This window comes from Ambystoma mexicanum, chromosome 3q (genome assembly GCF_040938575.1).
Source record: "Ambystoma mexicanum isolate Mex_15411 chromosome 3q, UKY_AmexF1_1, whole genome shotgun sequence".
NCBI classification, from domain to species: Eukaryota; Metazoa; Chordata; class Amphibia; order Caudata; family Ambystomatidae; genus Ambystoma; species Ambystoma mexicanum.
The window spans coordinates 156,272,461-156,298,530 of record NC_090926.1 but is presented as its reverse complement, the minus strand read 5'-3'; the positions used below and the strand labels follow the sequence as shown (position 1 = coordinate 156,298,530).

Here is a 26,070-nt window from a genome sequence, read left to right as displayed (position 1 = left end):
ACTTCGAAGGATTTATCAATCCCTTCGACGCGTATAGTAGAAGAAGAAGACCTGAGTGATACTCTACATTCTGCCAGTGGAATTGACACCTCCCCAGAATTAGAGTTTGCCAGACCTGATCCTACAGAGCATGCCGATGCTGGGTACAGGGGTCTTATGACCAGAGTAATGGAATATATGGGTTGGGGTAATACTTCACACGTTTTTGAACAGGATGACATGATGGATATAATTGTCAGAGGTCCTCAAAAAGATCCAGTTCTCCCCTTTCACAGGGCTCTTCAGAGGACGGTGGAGAAAAACTGGGAAAAGCCGGAGAGCATTGCTGCTGCAGATAGTAATTTCCCCAAGAAATATAGACCAGCTGGTACGGTTCCCGAATACTTAAACAAGCATCCGACTCCATAAAGTCTAGTCCTTCAAGCAGCATCCACATCTAAGCAAACTGCATATCCCACTATCCCTCCAGATAGAGAGGATAAAAAAGTTGATGCCTGGGCACGTAAAGTTTTCACGACAGGCAGTATGGCCCTTAAATTGACAAATGTCACCTGTAGCCTAGCCAGGTTTACCCATACCCTGTGGGACTGTATTTATGCGGCGGCTGATCATATTCCGGGAGGCGAGGAAAGGGCAGGCTTCCTGAATATAGTCAAAGACGGGAAGGAGGCAATGGGAGAATGTCTCCATTCTGGACTGGATACTGCTGATAGTATCAGCAGGTCCATGGCTGCAAGCGCTGTGCTACGCAGATTTGCATGGTTGAAGTCTGGGTTTGCACCAGATGTGCAAGCCAGACTCCTTAACATGCCCTTTGATGGCTCGAGGCTGTTTTCACAGCAAGGCTGATGAAAGCCTAGAAAAACTTCAGACCTCGAAAGCGGCAACTAAATCGCTTAGCGCCTCTATGCGCCAGCCTCTAAAACCCTATTCCGGCTCATCTTCATGGAGGGGTTGTTCTTTTCGATACTACTCCTCTTTTGGTAGAGGAAGAGGACAGGCTGCTCAAAGGGGCAAAAGAAACTTCCCTCATGGAGCACGAGGAAGAGGTGAAAAATCAGCCTCAGGAGCGGCACCTGTACCCTCAGCCACTCCTGCAGCCGCCTCCAAATCCCTCTGAGACCTTGTTACACAAAACGCCAGTGGGAGGCAGGATCTCTCAGCATCTGAAGGAATGGCAGGGCATTACCTCCGATGCTTGGGCACTGGAAACAGTAGCCCAAGGTTACCGTCTCCCCTTCCTAAAAAGGCCTCAACCATCCACCGGGAGTCAACTCTGTCAAAATTCCAGATCCGCTCCTGTTGCAGGAAATTTTAACCCTGCTAGAGAAAGGTGCCATAGAACTGGTACCTGTAGCGGAGAGGAATAGAGGTTGGTACTCCCCATATTTTCTCATTCCAAAAAAGGACGGAGGACTGAGACCCATCTTGGACTTGATAAACTTGAACAAGTTCCTCAGGAAGGACAAGTTCAAGATGGTCACTCTTTCTCAGATCCTTCAGGCTCTCCAACTCCCAAGATTGGTTGGTATCATTGGACCTTCAGGATGCTTACTTTCATGTGCCAATCTATCCAAAGCATAGAAATTACTTGAGGTTCGCGATTGGCAATTCTCATTATCAGTTTCGAGTTCTGCCTTTCGGGTTGACCTCCGCCCGAGGGTTTTAACCAAACTGTTGGCAGTTGTGGCAGCGAGTCTCAGGAGAGGAGGTATTCACATATATCCCTACCTGGACGACTGGTTGATCAGAGCAAGTTCTCCAGAACAAGCTCAGGAACATCTTTCGATCACCTGCCACTTCCTCCACAAATTGGGCTTCTCCCTCAATTTCAAGAAGTCCCACATGATACCATCCCAGAAGCCCCAGTTTATCGGAGCAGTCTTGGACACTTCCTCGGGAAAAGCCTCGCCTCCCGAAGTGAGAGATCTCCACATCCAGCAGATGGTAACAAAATTCCAGAATGCCCAAAGTCTACCGGCCTTCGATTTTTCTCAGGTTGCTCGGCCTCATGGCATCCTGCATTTTCCTAGTACCAGAGGCCAGGTTGAGAATGAGATCCCTTCAATGGGCACTCAGAACTCAGTGGTCCCAGTTCTCAGGGAATATGTTGGATCTTCTGCACTCCCGAGCGCAGTTGCTCAGGATCTTCTATGGTGGGCTTGCAACGACAACATTCTCAAGGCAGAGTCTTTTTGGCAAACATGGCCGGAGATAACAGTAGTGATGGACGCCTCACTCACAGGGTGGGGAGCACACACCAACGATCTGGCAATCGGCGGTCGTTGGTCTCCATCGAAGTCCAAACTACACATCAACCTTTTGGAGCTGAGGGCAATCAGACTAGCGCTGAAGGCCTTGCTGCCCGCTGTACAGGGAAAGAATGTCCTGATAATGACAGGCAATACAGTGGCAATGTAATACCTCAACAAGAGAGGAGGTGTAGGGTCACTACCACTGTGCAGAGAGGCAATGCAGCTCTGGTTCTGGGCAATGAAAGAAGGAATATCTCTATCGGCAATTCACCTAGCCAGAGAGAAGAACACGGCGGCAGACGCTCTGAGCAGGCAGAGTACAGTCTCCCACGAGTGGGAGTTGGCTCAGGAAGTCCTTCTGGAGATCTTCGCCCTTTGGGGAACCCCTCAAGTGGATCTGTTCGCCACCGCGATCAACCGGAAGTGTGATCAGTACTGCTCAAGGGAATTTCCTCAAAGAGGAGCTCTGGGAGACGCATTCGTAGTGGAGTGGAAATTTTTGCTGCTATATGCGTTTCCCCCAGTCCCCGTGATTCCTCCAGTAATCAGGAGGTTGAGAAAGTTCAGGAAAACCATGATCCTAATTGCCCCGGATTGGGCCAGGAGGACGTCGTACCCGGACCTTCTAGACATGTCCATCTGCTCTCCAATACGTCTTGTCTCGGAAGAGGAAGGTCGGGTTCTCCATCCAGAGGTCAAGACACTCAACCTTCACGCATGGTTTCTGAGAGGTTGAGATACAAGGATTGGGATCTTCCGGATAACGTAATGGAAGTCTTGCTTTCGGCCAGAAGGTCAGCAACAAAATCTTTGTATCAATGTCGCTGGAACAGGTTTAGTAACTGGTGCAAAGATAAGGATGTGGACCCTTTTCAGTGTGGCACTCCAGTAGTGCTCTCTTTTCTATTACATCTAGCCAATCTGGGGCTCCAGATAGGAACAATCAAAGGATACCCTGCTGCGCTGTCCATTTTCAAGCGCACCTCGGAAGAGGTTTCATATTTCAAAATGCCACTAATAATTCAATTCTTAAAAGGACTTACTAACGTACACCCTCCAATACCTTTTCATGTCCCAACTTGGGACTTAAATTTAGTAGTAAAATTCTTGACTTACGTACCTTTTGAGCCTCTGCACTCATGTCCATTGAGGTTTTTAACACTAAAAACTGTCCTTCTTGTGGCCCTATCATCAGCCCGCAGAGTTAGTGAACTTCAGGCTCTCTCATGCAGACCACCATATACTATTTTTTATAAGGATAAGGTAGTCCTTAAAGTTAAACCTTCATTCTTACCAAAGGTAGTTTCGGACTTCCATTTGTCACAAAAAATAGTACTACTAACTTTTTATCCTCCTCCTCATTTGGGCAAGGAAGAGGAGAGACTGCACAGACTAGATCCCAAGAGGGCTCTTAGTTTTTACATCTCAAGGATGTCTAAATTGCGACAAGATGACCAACTATTTGTGGGTTATACTGGTCATAAACTAGGCTTATCTGTAACAAAACAGACCATATCCCGCTGGATCATCTTAGCCATAATTGAATGCTACAGATTAGCGGGAAAAGACCCACCAGATGGGCTTCGTGCCCATTCTACAAGGGGAATGGCTACTTCTGCGGCTCTAAAGAGGGGAGTCCCGGCAGCAGATATTTGTGCAGCTGCAACTTGGAAAACAATGCATACTTTTGTCAAGCATTATTGCTTGGATACTTCCTCCTCCAATGAGGGATTATTTGCCAAGGCAGTTCTGCGTTCTGTTCACGAAAACTAAAACTAGTACTCCCGCCTCCAAAATTGTCACTGCTATGGGAGTCTATCATAAGATGAGGAATACGTGGGAGGACACAATCCATTCAAAGAACAAGTTACTTACCAACTGTAACGTTCTTTCGACTGGATGTTCCTCCCACGTATTCCTCATCGACCCTCCCAACCTACCCCGCAGTACAGTTTGTTTTCTTACACTTTCCTCTCACAATGAGTGCATCAGTTATGAGACACGCCTGGGTGTTCCTCCTATATGTTTCATCGAAAAAACAGAACTGAAGCAAGGGGCGCGGCTCGAGCTATTTATGCCATCGGTGACGTCGACAGAGTACGGAGTCCGTCGAGAGACAATCGACGCCACGACCTCGAGCACAGCGCCCTCTGCCGAGAGAACATTTTTTTCCGAAGCAGCGAAGCTGGAGACAACGAGTTTATCATAAAATGAGGAATACGTGGGAGGAACATCCAGTCGAAAGAACGTTACAGTTGGTAAGTAACTTGTTCATCTATATCCACACTTTTGGATTTTGAATTTGGTCTAATATTAGCAAACCAAGATCTTTAATAAGTTGGGTACTAGAGCATTGGTCTTTATGGCTCAGATGCTCAACCTCAACAGGAAATTAGGGCGTTTATCGCATGTGCCTGTTTTGAATTTTTTCAAAAACAAAGTGGTTCCCTCTCGATTGTATGGAGCCAAATTTGTTCTTACAAATCAAAGTTTTAGTTGACAATATTATCCATTTATTTTTAAATTTGTTTATTGGCATTTTGGATACAGTTACTTATTCCAAGGTGACCGATTTGGTCAGTGGCATTCAGTCTTTGCGGTTAAACAACAATCTTTACATTTGACAATATTATCCATACCCAAGAGTGTTCCTTGTTCAGTGCTTAGATATGAACTAGAGCTCACATCTTTTTAGGCACTAATCAAATGGTGTAAACTCTGTTTGCAAGAAACTAGACTGCTCCCTGCCCTTCTCGTTAGTTCCTTCCTTGAGATTGGTATTGGAAAAAAATACTTCTAAGGGCTTCTTTGATTTGGGTAAATGCAAGTGATGAGATCTTGAAGTGGACATGTCTAGAGAAACACTGATAAATAATCCCATGGCAATTAGAAGAGCTATTTAGAACCATGATTGGTGTTGTACATGAGATTCTCCAGCATGGGGTCTGGCATGGATTCACATGCTCATGAATATTCCCCGTCGTCAGGCTGGGAATCCTTGGTAAAGAAAAAACCAGTATCAGTTTCGTTTCTGATCTGTCTTTCGTAGTAATAACCAATCACTGGTCTCTGCGTCATACTGACCACAGCCAATGACTGCCCTCTACCTAAGCACCGCCTCTGGCAGCCATCTTCATCTTTACCGCACGTTCATGTGTTGGGATCCTCGTGCTATTGCTCTCGAGCGTTAGTGCTATTTTTTCACGTTTTTTCTCAAAAACTTCGTTTTTTTTCGGTCAAAAGAGCCTCAAGCCCCACCGACTCTCCATCCGATCAACGGGGACCCGTGTCGGATTCGTCTGCGCCCCTCAAGGGTGAAGATTTCGTCGAGCTACGCTTTTGGAGGACTCCAGAAGCTTCTCAGGCCCGGACATGGCCCAGGAGAAGGGAAGCTCGACGCCCGGAAAGCTGTTCAGGATCTGCCCTGGATGCCAGCTGCAGAACGTCTTTAAGGAGGACGAACACTCCTTTTGTCTCTACTGCTTACATGAGGGACTGTGCGTTTTGCGGCAATATGTCGGAGCGGACCATGAAGGACCGCCATCAACATCTCGCCAACTGGCTGGAAGGGAAGAGCCCGTCAGGCGAGAAGAAGAGGAAGAAATCCGAGCGGTCTTCTAAGACCTTTGAGGACGCCCCGGCGACGGGGGTCCAACACAAGGCCAAGCACCGCGAGTCCGCTGGCACCGGGAGCGCCGAACGGTCGGGCTCTAGGGGCGCCAGGCAGGGCGCACCCTCCCCGGCACCTTCAGCCACGAGCCAACGCTCTGGGTCGGGTAAGAGGAAGGGCGAGCACCCGGCGAAGCTCCTGGAGAGGCCCCGGTCGAGCTCGAAGGCCCCATCGGAGGGGGAGCGAGGCAGTGTCCCCCCCCCTCAAGGATAAGGCGGTGAGCGCACCTAAGGTGGTGAAGGCCTTAATCCATCCGGCCAAGCCCTCTATCGATACTGTCGCGGCGGCCCTGGCTCAGCCTGTGGAGGCTACACCAGTGGTGGCGACCTCGGGGCTCAGAGTCTCCCTGCCACCTCGGAGGAAGTCCTCTTTTGTGCCCATCGATAGGACCCCCGTGAAATCCCCGGCGGGGAAGAAAAAGGGGGGGCAGGGCGTCGTCGTAGATTCGGCCTCAACCTCACAGGAAGAGCTGATTGAGGTCTTAAGCCACGGCCTTGGCGTGGAAGAAGACCGGCCCGTCGGGATGGATCCCGACGCAGGTGACGACGACATCGTCGAGGGTGCCGACGGGGCCCCTGATCGCCTGTCGGATTCCCCTCTGCCAGCGCCGCAAGACAACTCGGCGGCCATTTTGTTGGCTATACAGTCCTTATGTTCAGAGATAAGGACGAGACTACCGTTGCCGACGGAGGAACCTCTCCCGTCGGGGGATCCTGAACCGGGACCTTCTGGTGCTCCCCCACCCAAGAAAAGAAGGATTCACCCTCCACCTCCTTTTCAGCCGTCGCGCCCCGTCCAGCCCTCCTCCCCGTCCACCCGAGGGGATGATACGGGGACTGACACGGCAGCGACGGGTACGGACGACGAGGTATACGACGAGGATCTACCGTCGTCGCCTCCCACCAGGGCTTCTCCGCCTGACTAGATTGGATCGTTCCACTCCATGATCGCCAGGGCAACCGAGCTTTTCCAACTCTGCCCTGAGGAGAAAAAAAAGGAAGGATTCCTTTATCAACGGCGCGAGGCCAAGAGGAAGACGGTCCTCGCGGTGCCTCTACTGGACGACATTTGGGATGAGGGCCTCGCCCTCCTCAAGAACCCTTCCACGACGCCAGCTATAAGAGACCGGTACGAGAAGAAGTACCGGGTCCCGGACGCGGCCCCCCTGTGCCTCCGGGCGCAGCTTACCCCGGACTCCGTCGTCTCCGCGGCGGCCAGGAAGAAAGCGGGGGGGGCTGCGGCCTCCACATCGACTTCCCCACCGGACGGCGAGGGAAAGAAATTGGACGCTATGGGACGCAGGGTCATCTCGTCTGCAGCGACGACGATTAAAGCGGCCAACGCCTTGGCTATCGTGGCCCGCTACGACAGGGAGCTAGGGTACAAACTGGCTCCCCTGCTGGACTTTCCTACCGGACGACAAGAGGGCGGATGCCCTGGAGATCCTACAGGAAGGCGAGGTGGCGTCGGACCACGCCATCACTATTGCGACGGACATCGCCGACACTGGGTTTCGCCAGTTGGGCAACGGGGCTTCGGGGCTCCGGAGTTTACTCGAGATACTTCCTCGTGAAGAAGAAGACGGGAGGATGGCGCCCCATCCTAGACCTGCGACGTCTGAACAAGTTCATCAAGGCGCAGAAGTTCCGGATGGTCACCCTGCAGCACGTCCTGGGGCAGCTGGAGGAAGGAGACTTCCTGTCGTCGTTGGATTTGGAGGATGCCTACTTCCATATTCCCATCCTAAAGGGGCACCGAAAATTCCTCAGGTTTGTGGTCCAAGGGCGTCACTACCAGTTCAAAGCCCTCCCCTTCGGACTACGGTCGGCACCCAGGGTATTCACCAAGTGCCTTGCACCGGTGGCGGCGCAGCTGCGCCGCGAGGGGATCCACGTCTACCCCTACCTGGACGACTGGCTCATCCGAGCCAAGACGAGGGAGCTCGCCGTGGAGCACACGGCAAGGACCGTCCAACTTCTCACGGACCTGGGATTCTCCGTGAACTATGCCAAGTCCCACCTGGTACCCGCGCAAAACGCACTGTTTCTGGGAGCGAAGCTCGACACAGTGTCCCTTCTGGCCTCCCCGTCGGAGGAAAGGACCAGTTCCATCCTGGGCAAGGTACAGCGGATGTTGGTTTCCGACGCGGCCAAGGTGAGGTCCATCAAGTCCCTCCTCGGAATGATGTCTTCTTGCATCTACCTCATTCCCATGTGCAGGCTCCGGATGCGCCCGTTGCAGGAGTTCCTGGACGCGCGCTGGATCCAAACGACGGGCGGCTTCGAGGAGAGGATCACACTCGACGAGAGTTTCCGCCGAGCGGTCCGGTGGTGGGGCAAGCGTGCGCATCTGACGCGGGCATGGACTTCCAGACCCCAGACCACCAGAAGACAGTGACCACGGATGCCTCCCTGGAAGGGTGGGGAGCGCACACCGAAAATCTGCACGCGAGAGGCCTTTGGCTCCCGACGGAGAAGTCCCTCCATATCAACGTCCTGGAGCTCCGTGCAGTGTTCTGGGCCCTTAGGTCCTTCCTTCCGTCCCTCAAGGGCAAGGTGGTGAGGATCTTCACCGACAACACCACCACCATGTTTTACATCAGGAAACAGGGCGGAACCAGGTCTCCAGCGCTGTCCAAGGAGGCGCAGGACCTGTGGCATTGGGCCGTCGCCCAAAGGATGTTTCTGGTGCCGTTTCATCTGGCAGGGATAAAAAACACCATCGCCGACTCACTCAGCAGGGAGCTGCGCTCGTGCCACGAGTGGGAACTACGGCAGGATCTAGTGGATCGCCTCTTCCGACGGTGGGGCACACCCCAGATCGACCTGTTCGCGACGGCGACAAACTCCAAGTGCCGGAGGTTCGCCAGCAGGTTTCCCCAGGCGAGGAGCATGGGCGATGCTTTCTCGTTCCCCTGGGAGGGCCTGTTCCTCTACGCGTTCCCTCCTTTGCCACTGCTAATCCGGCTCGTCAACCAGCTCAAGAGGTCACGGTGCAGGATGATCCTCGTCGCACCTGCGTGGCCGAGGCAGATATGGTTCCCGGACCTTCTGGACTTGTCAGCGTCCCCGCCAATCAAGCTGCCGGTGGACGCAGATCTACTCTCCAGGGAAGGAGGCGCCATCCTCCACCACGACCCGAAATCGCTGAACTTGCAGGCCTGGCTCCTGCAGCGCTAGAGTTTGGAGGATACGACATACCGGCCGACTGCAGAGAGGTTCTTGCAAAGGCCAGGGCGTCCTCGACTCTTAAATGCTACGGACACAAATGGAAGAGGTTCTCTGTCTGGTGCCACGCACAGAAGATTAACCCTCTATGGATTACGGCTCCCCAGGTACTGCTGTACCTGCTGACGCTGGCCAAAGCTGGACTGGCACACGCGTCCATCAAGATTCATCTTGCTGCGATCTCCCGATACACCAGAACCACGGGCCGGACGTCCTTGTGGTCTCATCGTCTGGTGAAAGAGTTCATGAAGGGACTGTTCAGATCGTTCCCGCCGGTGAAGGCGCCGGCCCTGGCGTGGGAGCTCAACGTGGTGCTGACCAGGCTCATGGGACCTCCGTTCGAGCCTCTGCACTCGGCCCCGTTGAAGTTTCTGTCGTGGAAAACAGCATTTCTTGTGGCCATCACCTCCGCACGACGGGTGGGAGAGATCCAGGCCCTTTCCTGCAAGGCCCCGTACTTGACTTTTCACGACACGAGGGTAGTGCTCAGGACGCACCCCTCCTTCATGCCCAAGGTACCGTCGGACTTCCATCTCAACAAACCCTTGGTGTTGCCTGTGTTCTTCCCGTCGCCGGCTGAGAGGACTTTGCACTCGCTGGATGTGGCTAGAGCGCTGAAGTTCTACGTGGACCGCACGAAGTGTTTTCGGAAGACGTCACAACTCTTTGTGAACTTTGCACTTGTCAATCAGGGGAAGGCTCTCTCGAAGGCTTCCATTTCCAGATGGCTCTCCGGCTGCATCATGTACTGTCATCGGTTGGCAAACCGACCGCTGCCTGGCCGTCCGAGAGCCCATTCCACCAGAGCGATCGCAGCTACCACGGCGTTCCTTTCTGGTGTGCCCCTGCTGGACATATGCAGGGCTGCTACGTGGAGGTCGACGCACACCTTCACGAAATTCTACTGCGTCGATCGGGATTCCAGGGAGGAGTCCAGGGTCGGCCAAGCAGTGCTGCGCAACCTGTTCGCCTGAGGTGAGCCTGGTGAGGAGGTAAGATTGCTTGATGTTGAGTTTGATGTAATGCTTAATGTTGAGCCTTTGCCACCTCCCGTGGTTGTGCATGTGTGTACTGCTATGTATTCTTTATTCATGAGCATGTGAATCCATGCCAGACCCCATGCTGGAGAAGGAACAAGTTACTTACCTGTAACTGTTGTTCTCCAGCATGGGTCTGGCATGGATTCACATGCGAACCCTCCCGCCTACCCCTCTGCGGCTCTTCACTTGGTCATAATGCCACTTCACGTGCTTCCAAATCTGAAGATGGCTGGCAGAGGCGGTACTTAGGTAGAGGGCAGTCATTGGCTGTGGTCAGTATGACGCAGAGACCAGTGATTGGTTATTACTACGAGAGACAGATCAGAAACGAAACTGATACTGTTTTTTTCTTTACCGAGGATTCCCAGCCTGACGACGGGGAATATTCATGAGCATGTGAATCCATGCCAGACCCATGCTGGAGAACAACAGTTACAGGTAAGTAACTTGTTCCTTCTTTGACACGTTACAAAACATTTAGGAATTTGGGCATGGGTTGTAAAAACACGATGCTAAGCAAACTGCCTCCAGGGGTCATTAGATATTTTTTATGTGTTTTTGATTAAACTTATTTAGTGCAAATGAACTTTTAGCTTATCGTCGAAAACTAAGCATGGTGCAATGAAATGTAGATTTTTGCAATTTTGAGGATCAAATTGACTTTCAAACTTTTATTTATAGAATATCTGTATAAAACATAACCTCAGACTTTAACTTTTGGCCGCTTCATTTACAATGAATCCTTGTAATACTCGAAGGTTTTGGCACAAAATTTTGGGAGGAATTCAGATGTCACTAATCATTGCTGCATTTAATTATATTAATAGTATGATAATATTTATTAATGAAAAATGTATTTGTTACGAGAATTCTCAGTAGAAATGTATCCTTGAGATTATTTTGTCTTTTTATTGTAACGCACATACATTAAAAAAAAGTAGATGAAGTAACAACCAGGTGGAGGAGTTTTTAAATTTGTGTGGTAATGAGAAAGTGCAGAAAAAGGGAAAATGGAGGCTTTTTAAATAGGTTAATAACACAATGATAATTCAGATTTAGGACTGGTTGTTGGGGGTTGTGCAAGGGGATTTGTTTGGAAAGAACAGGAGTGTGCAGAACTGAAAAATACCATCCTATGAAGGTTTTTGTAATGATGGAAATAGTTATGTAGAATTTGATAGGAAATAAGGACCGGTAAGCCCTTTAGTTTGTGCGCTTTTATGATGCATTTCCCCCTCCTCCAATTGACTAACAATTGACCACTTTTATTGTATAATAACTCTTAGCCACAGATTCTTTGAAATTGTACTCCTTTCTCCAGCGTGAAATCTTTTACAGATCCACAAGCCTGTATTTTCGGATACCTGCGGGCAGGTCCAAAGCAGAGTATGAGATTCATTGGGTGGGTTCAAAGCTACCCAATTATGAAAGCTTCAATGTCCCAGCAATCATATTGGTGCCGGCTAAGTTTAACTCATTTTAGTCAACATTATAAATGATAAATGTTTTGTATTTTTTTTTTTTATATATTTTGTAGGATTCCTTTGTGGGGTGGAGTGCTCATTACCATCGTGGACACATTTGTGTTTCTGTTTCTGGACAAATATGGTAAGCCCAAACAAAAGGTATTGGATATAAAGTTGGTTTTATTGTTCTGCATTTATCACCACAAATCTCCTTACTCTAATCTCTACTTAACACTCAATTCAGCCCAACACACCACTGTTGTTGATGGGCAGCTGGCCGTAGTTGAATCTAGACAAGCAACACACCACCTTCTGTAGGTAGCTCCTTTCAATAAGGAACGATTAGTTTGACTTGCTTCCTAATAAAAAGTGAATAATGAAGACTGCATGTGCCTTTTACCCTGTGTTGCGAATGCCTGTACATGGCTATTGAGAATTTGTCTTAGAATACTGTTCATAAATGTACTGTACGTATAAGTTGTTGTCACAAACCTTGATCACAAAACATTAAGGAGATCAGTTATTTCCTGAATCCATATGCATCATCTTCTGAAATGAAGAATGTAGATGGGAATAGCCCCCTCCTGGATATTGTTCTTAATTGAAATGCTTCCTCTATCATAAATGGGAGTGGGCATTGGTAGAAGCATTTTTGCAATGAGTAGAATGGGACCGCAATCTTCTTTTTTCATGCAGCTGATGCATTCCTATAAAGAGATGCAGTCTCTCAGCTCAAGTTTCCAGTATGCAATGGACACAGGACATGTCCCTTTATTTCTAGGCCCTGTATTATTTCTCATCCATTGAGGACAAGAGCTTGCAATGCGATTAGTTTTTTTTATCTTTATCCTCAGCCAAGCTTTGAGGTTTCCATGCCTTTTCTTCGTGTTTGCTTAATTTGCAGCTAAGCTATGTTGTACAGCTCCTTCAAGGTTTGCAATGTGTGACCCCCTATATGTTTGTTGCTTGTGTTGACTTTCCATAAGCTCTTGATCGATCTTGCTGATTGCTCGTGCTTGCTCATGAAATCTCCTCAGACAGAGACCACAATGTTGAAGACCGGTCTGAAAGACCATTAGTTTCATTTTGAAACCATGGAGACCAGCCCTATCTAAGATGATCATGGAACCCGAAGCTGTATGCTGTTCCATAAACGCTTACTAGCCTACACATGCTTGCAAGACTATTGCTTTTGTTCCCTTGAAATGAAGTTGAGAACTAGCCAGTTTTGGATGGAAGAGCCGATACTGAATAGAAGTTAAAAGCATCCTCCTGTTATGTCCATCTCTGGGGTTCAGTCTTAGAGGAAGTTTGATACTGGTCCACTCTAGTTCTTAAAGTTCCAAGTGCTCTAGCTTCAGTAAACTAGTAGATTGATGAGCCTTCCTTTAGTTTCGTCTACTACTATCCTGACCCTTTTCCTGATATGTTCCAAGATGAGCAAAGTTAGATATTGTTCCTTTAAGAATGGCTGTGGGTCATAGTCAGTTGCTGCTGTGACAGGGTCTGTCCCCAGGCCCTGTCAGAGGAGGGAAGGATCCTCACTCCCAACAACTCCCAAAGTGCCAGAATGTGTGTGGGGCCCCCTGGCAACCTCTCTTTACCTGCAGCGATGGTCGTGTTGCTGCTGACTGGCGAGGCCTTTGACCCGCAGCCGGAGCCATGGAAGACGTTGCCTCAAGTCTTGTCCAGCCCATCACGGGTGCGGAACTCCCGACAGCGTCAGGCTGCTATGAGAGATCAGAGAGGCCGGGCTACACAAGCTAGCCTGGCACAACAGAGGCTCCAATGGTGCAGTGGCGGTTTCAGCCCCGTGGCAGGAGGGTGGGGGATGCAGAGCCAAGTGGCGAGATGAGCGTAAATGGGGCTACAGGAGGTGGCTGGCAGAGCACACCCTGCTGATTAACGTGACCTCGATGAAAAAAGGACACAGCATCCAGTAGAACATCAGGGCTCCGGCAGGCAGTACCAGCTGGAACCCAGGCATGAAAAGGAGGCTACCATCACTAGCCCACTAGGGATTAAAACCTAATTAAAAAGCCCTCCACGAAAGCCTTATGCAAGGAATGCCACTAAGCCTCCAGGGATATTTCTTGTTAAATAAAGGCCTCCAAACAGAACTTTTAAACGATGATACCACTAGCCCACCGTATACATGTCTGTCAAGAAATTGTCTACAGCTAGGCCTTGAAGAAAAGGAATAGCAGAAATGCGTTGTCCCTGTGTGAGAAAAGGAGCATGGTTTACAAGCCCTTTTGAGCCTCTCTAAGCCCTTCTCCTCTCATGCCCTCTGAGATCAGGTAAGTCATTGGTCAGGATAAGTTGGCAAATCCTGAGGGTGTGCTTTTTAAAAGGTGAGCTGGGAACAGTCTGGTGAGGGTTGTAGTTGGATTAGGACAGGGTGTGGAAGAAGGTGTCCGAGAGACCAGAGGAGGAGTGTGCCAAAGGAGTGCTGAGGGTACTGGAGAAAGGGGTCTGTGGTGTGTTTGTGCGTGGGAGTGAGTGAGTGTAGTGTAGTCATTATAGGAGGTGGTGGTAGTAGCGGGAGGAAGTGGTAGTATGGATGAGTGAGACCTTGTACCAGTAGGCGATGCTAGTAGTGGAGGGTGGTAGTGAGAGTAGAGTGAGAGGCGTTAGCAGTATTATCGAAAGAGAGTGCTTGTAGAAAGGCGGTAGTGGAGTAGGAGTAGTGGTAAAAGTGGGGAGGTTGTAGTAGTAGCAGAGAAATAGTATAGTAGTGGCAAGGAGTCAGAGTAGTCGGAAGGAAGGAGGAGAAATAACTTGAGTAGTTGGCTGGTAATAGGAGGTATGGGTAGTAGTGAGAGAAGGATAAGAAAAGAAAAAAATCAAAGGGTGGTGGTACGAAGGTGGAGTATGACATGGGAGGGGTACTAGAGTCGTGGGAAGGAAAACGTCTTGGGACCTAGTGTAGGAGAGGGTCGGGTGAGACTCTGCATGGGTGACAAATCGGTGGAACTGCATGGAAAGAGGCACATTCCTACGTTCCTTAGAACATCAAGTAGGATTAGGTCAGGGAGAGCTAGAAGACCCCTACGGAGTTAGGCAGCCATCAACTCAGGAAAACACATATAGCCTAAGCCAGTAAAATGACAGATCAGTATCACCGAGCCCTACTACTAACCAGGCTAGGGATGCCTGGGCTAGGGAGGGGCGAAAGGCTGAGGCAATCGAGAGAGCGAGGTGGCTCTAGCGTCAAAAATCCCTGAACCCCTTTTTGCCCAAATATCCCAAGATTCCCCCCAGCTATTCTATCTTTTATATTCAATACACTCTTGAAACGTCAGTCAAGCCTCTAGAGTGGTTATTTGTGGCAAACCCTTTCAAACTGCTTAAAACACCTTTCGTAGACCACCTCATTAGGGCACATTAAGTTAGAAAGAATAGCTGGTATGATAAGATTGTGTCCTTCCCTCGGCCAGTCTGACTGATACTTTGTTCCTCCATAGTTGTTGACATTGTACATAAATCATTGCAGGAACTGAAGCAGAGGGAGGTTTGACTGTTGTAGGATTTTGTTCCAAACATCTAATATTTGTTTTTCTTCTCCCTTGCCTCTGGACTGCCACAGATTGACTACCCCTTCCACTTTGCAACTCGTTTACCCAGACGTTCCTTTTAATCTTAGAATTCTCAGTTCTGGCCTCTCACATATACAAATATTTAGCACAAGGAACTCTCCGTTTGTTGCAGGTCCCGATTCAATGTGCTCCCTATACAACAAATGCACATTGCCTCTAGAACTTGCCTTCATCTATTTTATTCTATATTTCACCTAGTGGCATCTCCTGTTTCCTTCCTTGATTCAGGGATTCTGGTTCCACTGCTCAGCCTTTGTGGTACAGGAGGTCCTGCACAACTGAACATTCAGTATTCACTAGCACAATGATGGTTGGTGTGCTTATTGGCATCCAAGCACCAGAGATCGGCACCTTCAATTGGAGTTCTCTGAACCTGGCCTAGATTTTCTAGTTCCAGTTGCTTTAGGCTTCATTCTCTGATGAGGACTGTTTATTATGAACTCCATGTTCTAGTTTAACAGCTGGTTTTAAGCAGTCCCTTGTGTTAGGAATGTTTTAATTTCATTCCTGAACAAGCAAAGTTCAGAAGATTAAAACATTAGATGCAACAAGGTACCCTATAACGGTGATTGCTAAACATAATCAAGATTAGTTTTACATTAAATCAAAAAAGTAGTAGTTTCTAAATGGAAATGAGCTTGTATCAAATGCGGTGTAGAAACTCTTGATAAAGGGTTGGAGAGGGGCAGATGTTACGTATAGATGATTAAATGGTGTTTCTGTGTTAGCGCTCTGTTATGTTGCCAAGAGTTGGCATGTTCGGTTCTCGGTATCAGTTGGAAGAAGTAGAGGAAAGAAGTCACGGCTGGCTGAGTGGTGGCTTGCTGGGGCCCCAAATAAAGGACAAACCTTTCCTCCACCTTACCTGTGTGTGTCTCTTGTTTGTCCACCACCACAACATAATTGGCGGCGAGCGGACATTGTGAGATCCCAGGGGCTGCTCCCCTGATTCCTCCTATGTGCAAGGCTCTGCGCTGACATGATCCTGTGCCGCGTGGTAACGTTCGTACTCCAGAGGAAGCCGGTGTGAGGGGTCAGACATACGAGACCGACAAGCAGATGGAGTTTTCTCACAAGTGATCGTCTCGCTTTCCCATACCTAACAAGGATTTCCCTACCTGTCAAACTAAGACTAAAGGAAAGCACTCTAATAACAAAAGGTATCTGTCCCTCACAATTATACACTTATACATGCAACAAAATCATGCATGTATCATATGGCTGTTTAAACTCAATAAAATAACAGTTCTCTTCAAACATAGATTTTTTAAACATGTTGCCTTTACTTCTTTCGTCAGGATCATTTGGGTGACTTGCAGCTCCGGTCACACTCCCGTTGCTTGCGTCTCCTAGAAAGGGAGCCTTCTTTGCTCCTCGCATACTCCAGTGAATGCCACCCACCGGAGTAGGCTGCAGAACTCGGAGAGCTGCTCTCTCCCCTAGGACAGCAAGTCCCGGCACAGCTTCCCGCTGTGCGTTCTCTGCATTCAGGATTCCCAATGCCTGCGACTCTCTCGGGCACGTGTCCCGCTGACAACACAGCGGCAGTTCCGGTTTCCTCTTCCTTCTGCTTCTGATGCTCCCACTGCTTCTTTCTTTTTTTTTTATTCAATTTTATTAAGTTTTGATTAATGCAAGTCACAACAGAAAATACAAACAAGGAATTACAGAACAGAATCGGAGAATTTTCAGACTATTATCTAAATGTATATCTCATAGGTTCAAAAAATTGCAAACTGCAAATCTTCAACATGACTTTCCATTCACCCTCCCTCCACCCTCCCCTGGGCTGAGCAAGCATCGGTAGCGACGTGTGTGTGAGTCTATAGGTGGTCACAGTTTGTACATCGGATGACTGCCCTGTTGGGCAAGTCTTCTTATGCCTTCGTTCATAACCTTTCGAATTTCATGTTATATAATTTGACCCAGTGCGTAGGTCAGCCTAGATCAGCTTAGAAGGTAGGGTCATCTACCATCAGTACTATTACCCATTACTTTAGTACTCCTAGCATGTGTTTACTCGTGAAGTCCATCCATAAAACCTCACATTGTGTAGATCTCCCATGGAGGGGATGATGTTATCTTTACCATTATGCATATATTTGAGGCCACATTAACCCATTCGCTCACACCCGGGACCGTTCTGGACTTACATTTCATCACCAGTATGACAAGGGCGGCTAGCAATAACTGAGGAACCAGACCTTTAATCCTTCTCCATTCATCTTCACGTTTCTCAAGACCAAATAAAATGAGATGGGGGGGTCAGAGGTTCTGTGGATGCCGTGTATGTCTCTGATCCAACCCAGGACCTCCTCCCAATAAACTGTCATGGTACAAACTCCCAAACCTCTGGAGCTTACGGGCCTACCCCAGTCACTGGCACCCTTAGGGGCTTATCAAGCCCCAGAAGTTTGTCCTAGGAGTTCCTGGACTCAGTGACTTTGGCGCCAGGCTCATAACATGTGCTAATTGCATGGGACTACATTCACAGCCTAATAGGGCTGAGCCTTTCTGTATACCCTGGGTGTGGCTGAGGGACTACTTTACCTGAGATTGCAGGGTGTGGCTGAGGGACTATTTTACCTGGAACTACTTACAAGGCTATTTAAGCCACACCCTACAGGCAGAACACGCTTCGCGTTATTCTGCACTCCTGCAGCGTAACGCTCACCGTGTCTGCTCAGTACTCGAACTTCTACAGCCACGCCCGTCCTGAGATCCCGATCCAGCAGCACCTGAGAGAAGGAAAAGAAGGGACCAGGAGTTAGTACAGCAACAAAGGCCTTACCTGCAGTATTCCATCCACTCGGCCACGCCTTCAGCGGCTCTCCGGGCTGCCGCACCTGCAGAGAAGAAGGTATCTGCACGGACACCCAATACTCACCCGGGGTCTGCATTCTCCAGGATTTTCGTTGAAGCGGTTCTTCCCATCGCCGTCCTGGAGCCGCGCCTGCAGAAAAGGAAAAGAAAACAGCAGGTTAGTCGTGCACGGAAAAGAAACAGCTATACAGACATTCAGCGCCACTCACCCGCGCTAATACTCACCTGCAGGAATTCTGCTCAGCATCTTAGAAGGAGTCAAATCTTCATCTGAAAAACGCTCAAGACCGCGCCTGGAGGAAAAGAGAAACACAGGTTAAAACTTGGGCAATAAGGACATTAAGCACCTATACCGAGCATCCATTGGCATAGAGACTTACCTGCTTAATCCAGCTATTCAAAACTCTGCAACAGCCCCGCAGGATCAGTGAAGTAACTTGGTCCTGGGAAAGACTGTGCATACCGCGCCCCTGCTAGAGATTGCAGGATGGAAAGCCTACCATTAAGAACGCCAAGGTGAGACAGAAGAGGAGAAGGGCATCAGAAGGTTAAAGGAAGTGGAACCAATCCGGCTCGACTCAGTTAGCTAATATCTTGTTTCGACATTACAGGCAAACGCCTCCTGGGGTGATAATGAGGGAGAAGACGCGGGCAGGCATCATCACTCAAGCTGTGCAATGCCAGTGCAGACATCATTTGTGGGGCTACGTGCTACGCCCCCGTGGAGACCAGGTGAGTGTGACATAAACCCTTATCCGGGGACATCCCCACCACATGTGGCAATAATCGGCAGCACCACCACATTCACGCCAACATCGTGGACTAGCCGTTTGGAACATCCTAGGGAGCCTATAAGGGTCATACTGCCATCTATGTAATAGTTTGATGGCATGTAATTTGTATTGACTCGATATGGATGTTTGCGAGGCCACGCTACATATTCTCCTCCACCTGTCTGGGCTTATGTTTACCTAGGTCTCTCTCCCATCTGCTTCTTAGTGGCTCCATAGTCCCATTTCCCGCTTCTACCAGTTCCTTATACATGGCGGATATCAGACCCTTCATCTCTGTCCTGAAGTCCAATAGCATTTCAAAGGGGGTAAGGTCCCTCTTCAGCTTGTCCATCCACTCTGTTCTTCTCAGAATACCTTTAATCTGCAGGAATTGAAACCTGGATAATGTGCCTATCCCAAGGGCTTCTGTCATTTCTGGAACTGTAACAAAGGAGTCCTTTTTCAGCAGTTGTCCCACCCTCTCCAGACCCGCCTCATACCATGTTTGAAATCTCTCCACATTAGGAATGTGTTTGTTAATTCCCGGGGACCATAAGTGGCTCAATGGAGATGGCCATGTGGAGACCTTTTGCATCCTTGTACCTTCTATCCAAATCTCCCATATGGTGCTCAATATCGAGTGGTTTTAAGTGTATTATAGAGATTTCTCCTGGGGGCCCATAGCCATTCTGATACCGTGGCCGGTGATAAGTAGTGATTGTCCATGGCGATCCATTGGGGTTCTTTGTGGTTGCATAGATGCGGAATTAGGACTCGTAATTGGGCCGCTTCATAATATTTCTTAAGATCCGGGAGACCTAGCCCGCCTTTGTCCTTGGGAAGTGTTAGGGTGTCGTATGCTATTCTTTTTACCTTTCCAGAGGAATCCCACAATAGCTCTCTTGACCTCTATGAAGAAATTCCCTGGCATCTCAATATGGAGCATTTGAAAGGGATACAGGAACCGGGGGGGACAGACCATTTTAATGGCATTGAGTTGTCCTAACCAAGAAATTGTCAGCTTGTTCCATTTAGTAAGATCTGTGTGGAACTTTTGGAGAAGCGGAGGGAAGTGGGCTTTGTATAGATCAACTAGGTCTCTAGTGATTTGTATGCCTAAGGATTTCAGCTTGGAGTGCTCAATCTTGAGACAGAGTAAGGAGAATTTAACTTTGTTTGTCTCAGCTGAGCCCTGTAGGGGGAATAGAATAGACTTGGCTTTGTTCACTTTAAAACCAGAGAGTCCACCATAGTCTTCTAGGAGGTGAAGAGCCCGGGGGATGAATGTTATCGTATTAGCCATATGCAGGGGTATGTCATTGGCGTAAAGGGCCACCTTGTATTAAACCCCTCCCAGCTGCAGTCCCTCCCCCCGGGGGGCCTTCCCTCATCTTTTGTGCCAGGGGTTCCAGGGAAAGAGCGAAGAGAATTGCGGAGAGCGGGCATCCCTGCCGAGTGCCTCATTGTAGTTCAAACCATCTGGAGTATTCACCATTCACAAATATAGATGCTTTGGGAGATGTGTACACCGCCTGTATGCCCTTTCTGAACCTTGGGCCTATCCCCACCTTGCGCAGGACCGCCCTCAAAAATCCCCACTCTACCCTATCAAAGGCCTTCTCTGCATCAATCGAGAGAAGGACAGGCTCGTTGGTCATATTCCGGGATGCATGGATAAGATGTAGGGTCTTCCGCATTGTATCAGTACCCGGTCTCCCAGGCATAAAGCCCACCTGATCAGGATGGATGAGTTGGGGCATAAGCGTCTCCAATCTGGAGGCCAAAACCCGGGTGTATATTTTCGCGTCTACATTCAGCAGGGAAATGGGACGGTATGACCCGCATTTTTTGGGATCCCTTCCATCTTTGGGAATTACCGTAATAAGGGCTTGGATGAAGGAGTCTGGGGCTATCCCTTAATCTAGAATTTAATTGAAAAGATATGAGGTGTGTACTAAAGGATTTATAGAATCCGGCCGTGTAACGTCCTCTCCTGCGGATTTGCCCAGAGTTAGCCTCTTTATTGCATTTTGGATTTCTTGTTCGGTTATAGGGGATTATAAGAGCTCGGAATCCAGACCTGATATTTTAGGCATAATAATAGAGGACAGATAGGTTTCAGTATCCGGTAGGTCTGGGTCTGTTTCCGAGGTGTACAGGGTTTTGTAAAAAGTGGTAAAGGACTCGGGGATGGTGGGAGTGGTCGTGGCTGGGGCAAGCTCCTCCTCAACTATTTCGAGCACTTTTCGCTCTGTTCCCCAAGTCTGGCGGCTAACAGTGCATCAGCTTTGTCTCCTTTTTCATAAAATTGCTGCTTCAGGAGTTGGAGCTTGTGCACTGTTTGATCATGTTCCAAGAGTCGCAGTTCTTCCCTCTTCTTTTTTGCTTCATTGATTTTATTGGGATCAACCTTATCTTCTCTCCTAACTTCCCCGCCTAACTGGCAAATCTCTGTTCTAAGTCTATTTTCGATTTGTTTTCTTTCCCTTTTCTTACGGGACCCCTCTCTTATTAGGACACCTCTCCAGGTAGCTTTCCCCGCTTCCCACACTACCTGTTTGGTTACCTCCCCGGTATTATTCAATTTAAGGTATTCGCTAATCTCTGTCTCCATCTGTGTCTTAAAGACTGGGTCCTTCAAGATACTCTCGTTATATCTCGATTTCCCTCCCGTGACTAGTAGGTTCTCCCGTCGATTGTCAGCTACGACCATGTCATGGTCCGACCATGTAACTGGGACTATCTCTGACCGTGTTGTAATGTTATAAAGGTCTTTGGAGAAGTATATATAGTCTATCCGAGTGAAGGGGTTGTGTGGGGTGGAGTAAAAGGTGTAACCCTGTTCACCTGGATGCATTCCCCTCCACACATATCTCATTCCATATACATCCAGCATGTCGGCAAACTCTGTGCGATCGCCCTTGGTCCGATTCTCTCACCTTGGGGTTGCCAGACTTCCGGTCCATAGTGGGGTCCGCCCATTGATTGAAGTCGCCACCCAAGATGATATGACCTGTGGCCTTAGCATTATTTTGGGGATTGTTTTAGCACGGAATCGAGCCTGTCCCGAGTTGGGGCAATAGATTGTGGTGATCGTTACATTTGCTTTCCCAATAGTTCCTGTCACCAATAGGGCATGCCCTTCTACATCGGACCATGTCTTGGCCACCGTGAACTCTATTCCTTTCCTAACCCCCACACCCCCTCTTCTTAGCAGTCCAGATCCCCAGAACTCTGTACCCATACGCTTCCCAAGGATTTGTTGCTCTTCCCCTTTTACATATTTAGTTGTCAGGGTCCGGCTTGACTGAATTCCACAGGAGCTGATGCTGGCCCCACAGACCCTCACCAGGAGTTCATCTCTCAACCCTAAAGTAAAAGCTGAGCTGAGAACCCCAAGAAAGGGAAAGGGGAATTTGGAGAAAATAACAGAGACACTGCAGCCCTGCAACCTTCTGGTAGGCTCTAGTATCTGTAGTAAACAAATACACTTGGTTACTTATACGTTAATGCAAACTTCTTTTCTTAAATTATTTTTAAACAAACTCTAACTTCTTTACCTCTTAAACCTCTATTTAAGACTTAGAGGTTAATTATCTGTATGGAATAGCTGGTAAACTATTATCATGCTTTAGTGCATATTGTCTCTGGCCATTCAAGTCTCTTAGAATCCTAAAGTAATGACCCTTGCCAAACACCTTACAGACTTGGATATTATTCTTTGCTTTTAAAGTTCATTTAAGTTTGAGTCTTAAATGCTTTTGCAAAATGCAGTCTTTCTTTGACGTATTGAAGTCCCATTTGCGTGAAAATTACATTAAATAGAAACTCATAAACTTCCTTGAATGGTGCTCTTCTTCTGCGTGTGAACCTTTTCTTTTTTACACATACGAAGGTATAGTTACTTTCTTGACGCGCGATTGCGATTAACACACGAAATCCCAAGACGTGAAAAAGATCTTAACAAATACACGCACGTGTGAAAACACGTCTACGCGCTGAAAAAACAACTCGCGCTTACTTAAAATGGACTCGCGCTCTATCGTAACCCAACACGTGCTATCTTATGCAACGTCACTCACGTGAAAATTGTGCACGCGCTATTCATTAGGACACGCGCTCCATCGCGCAGCATACTCGCGCACTCCCAAAACGACGTTACTGAAGTCGCGAGGACTCGCGCACGCGTTAAACAGTCTTGGAACATATTTCACGCAGTTAGCAACTTTTAAACTTGAGCGCACAGTCTTTACGCTTGTTTCCTTATTGTAATAAAACTGTAAAACGTCTTTTCACTCAGTAAACTTTAAAACTTGTTAACACTTTAAGTTTCTTATAAGAAAAATGGAAGTTCACTGTGAAAATCTTTAAGCTTTTAAAAGGAACGCTCCCACCTGATGTCTTCTTATTCACTCTGGCTCAGCAAACGATTTTCTTACTTTTTTTGTAAATCTTCTGAATTCTGAAAGGCCTTACTTAAGGAGCTTAACTAATACACAACCAGCCACTGAATTACTATGGATGAAAGGCAGTTTAGAATCTTGCTCACTTCCCAAGAATCCAACCCATTATCCTTTCCACCAATCAGACAAACCAAACATATCATTGTTCCTTTAACCAATCAGGTTTCTTTCTCTCCATCTTGACTTGGGCAACCACAATGTTAATTCTATGTACAAACTCTTCCTGATTACTGCTCCAGCCAGCCCTGACATTAGTCTCCTGTAATAGGGGAACATCTATCTTAGCCCTACGGAATTCTCTGGACGCCAGTGATCTCTTACATTAAGCATTCCCACCCTAAGGGAGTCCCTTCCCCTTGCATCAGATGTCATTGCCATTAATATTGGGGGGAAATTACTTTCTATCTGCGACCAGTAAGTCGTCTGCCCGTTATACATCACACAATATCTCGCCTTTTGAACCCGTGAGGATGTTGCTCCGCCCCTGTCTCTTTGTCTACTCCCTTTCCCTACCCCCCTCCCTCAACCCCCCCTCCCATTTCCCGGTTGGTGGCATCCGATCGAGAGAAGTTGATGGCACCGGCCCTGCATTGAACCACCAGTGGGGGCCGTTACTTCACAGCCCCTGACATAATGAAAAACCTCAATGTTAATTGAGCCCCCGTTGTGTTCCCCCCCCAATTCACAAGTCGGGATTGTGGCCATACTGGAGTCACCGAATTAGCCACTTAACCAGGCCACATTTTTTGCGATAAGGTGTCTCAAGCTTACCGAGTCCAACCATACTTACTTATCCCCTAATGGGGAGACATTGCCTCTCGGTATTTTCTCAAGCCTTTCATCCGCTTTCTCCTGGGACCTTGGATTCGCCATCCTCGTTCCTCTCGTCTCGGCTCTTCCTGATCTCCTCCTTCCTCATGTGGGCCAGTTAGTTCAGAGATGCATGCCTTTATTTCCTTCTCTGATCTTAGTCGTATCTTTGTTCCTTCATGTTCAAAGGACAGGGAGAAGGGTTAGCCCCACCTGTATCGAATGTTCCGTTCCTTCAACCATTTTGTGAGGGGGCCACACATCCACCTGAGAGCCAAAGTCAAGGAGGATAAGTCCTGATATTGTTATTTGTGCGCCTCCAAGGGTAATCGTTCCGCTACTCCTTGCCTTCTCGAGCACCCTGGCCATATCTTGATGACGATGAAAGCGAGCGAGGACCGATCTTGGTCCTCCGGGGGGGGGGGCCCGGCTCTATGGATCCGCTCTGTCTTGGGTTTGTCTATCGCATCGTCAGCGACCAGGAGCTTAATGATGTCATGGAGCATTTCCCTGAGATCGCTTTCAGTTTCTCCTTCTCGTTCCGGGATCCCAAAAAAGCGCAGATTGTTCCGTCTTTCCCGGTTTTCCAAATCATCCATTTTAAGCTTAAAGTCCTCTTCTCGTTGCTCCAAGCCTGTTATCCTATGCTCGAACTGTGCTTCAAGGGTGTCTATCGATGCTTGATTGTTCTCCACCCCGTCGAGCCTTTCTTCAATGTTGTCTAGACGTTGTGTGATTTTTGTCTATTTTGCCTCCTATGCTGGCCCCCATGTTCTTGATTTCACCCAGAAGGGCTGCAATGTCTCCTTTCGTGGCGACCGATTCATTTCTTGTGGCGTCCATTGCTGTATCAAAGTGAGGAGGAGATGGAAGGTAAGCGAAGGGGGCTTGTTTTTGTCTCACGCTTATATAGGCTTGAACAGACGTAATGGTAATGTTTAAGGATTCTGGTTAGGGCAAAGCGGGCAGAAGGTCTGATGGGAGTTTTGAGCGGAGATTGCACAGTCTCGCTGAATACCCAGAAATTGAGTGATCAATTTTGTCTTCTTCAGAGATTCGCCAGTGTTGCTGGTGGTGGGGTGTCTGTTGTAGATGTCGAAGCGCTAGGACAGAAGCGGTTTAATAATGTCTCCGTGGTATGGGGTGTAATGTCAAGCTTCCCTGCACCTCTCTTTTTTCTTCAATTGCTTAAATGGTGTGTTGGGTTAAACAACAATACCGCTTTTTTAGAGGCGTATCCAACCAAGAGATCATGCAACTTCTGGGTTGTGAAAGGATGCCTTCAGAATGATTCCAGGATTGGGTTGCGGTGGTGGGGCCTTTGATGAGTTCACCCTAGGTGTGCATAGCCTGGGGTGTGGTTACCCTCTATACGTTGCTCAAATTGGGGAGTGAGGGGGATGACTGTTTTTTCATCACTTAAGTGGAGTCTCCTCCTTATTCTCCCCTCGAGACTGTACAGGGGGGGAATGCGCCACCGACGTCCTCCCAGTTGAGGGACCGTGTACCATGAACTAAGTTTGTTATTCGATTAACAGGGGGCTACTGAAACCTTGAGGTCGAGCATTTCTAGTATTTCCAAGTTTGTCCTCTCCTGGCGCTGCTGGGTAAGGGTCTGCAAATGTTTAGGGCGGTGTAGGCTGTACCGGTGTATTATTATTATTCGTTTTTTAAATGTATTTATTTATTTATTTATAAAGCGCAAAAAACCAGGCCCAGGGGCAACCGGGCGCATACTCTTAAACATGTTACAAAAAGCAGTAGTTACAGTGAGTTACAAAAATATACAGCATATATACATGTACCGAAGGGTACCATTAACAGCGTATAATACAGGGACAGAGCAGAGAGAAAATGTATATTCAGTTCTGTACCCCACATGGAGTTTGGACTGTGTCAAGGTCTCATGAGTCTTGGGAGAGCAGCCATGTTTAGCATTGTTCT

General features: G+C 48.3%; 1 protein-coding gene across 5 annotated transcripts in view; it reads left to right on the top strand.

Moving 5' to 3' along the window:
* Positions 1-26,070, top strand: part of SLC11A2 (solute carrier family 11 member 2) — a 679,758-nt gene that overhangs the window by 313,676 nt on the left and 340,012 nt on the right. For all 5 annotated transcript variants that reach the window (XR_011304995.1, XM_069653368.1, XM_069653369.1 and 2 more), the window contains exon 7: positions 11,730-11,800. Coding sequence is in view for 4 of the 5 variants with exons in the window: in XM_069653368.1 (XP_069509469.1) it covers positions 11,730-11,800 (71 nt within the window). In the remaining variant the exon portion in view is untranslated. The remainder of the gene's footprint in view (positions 1-11,729; positions 11,801-26,070) is intronic.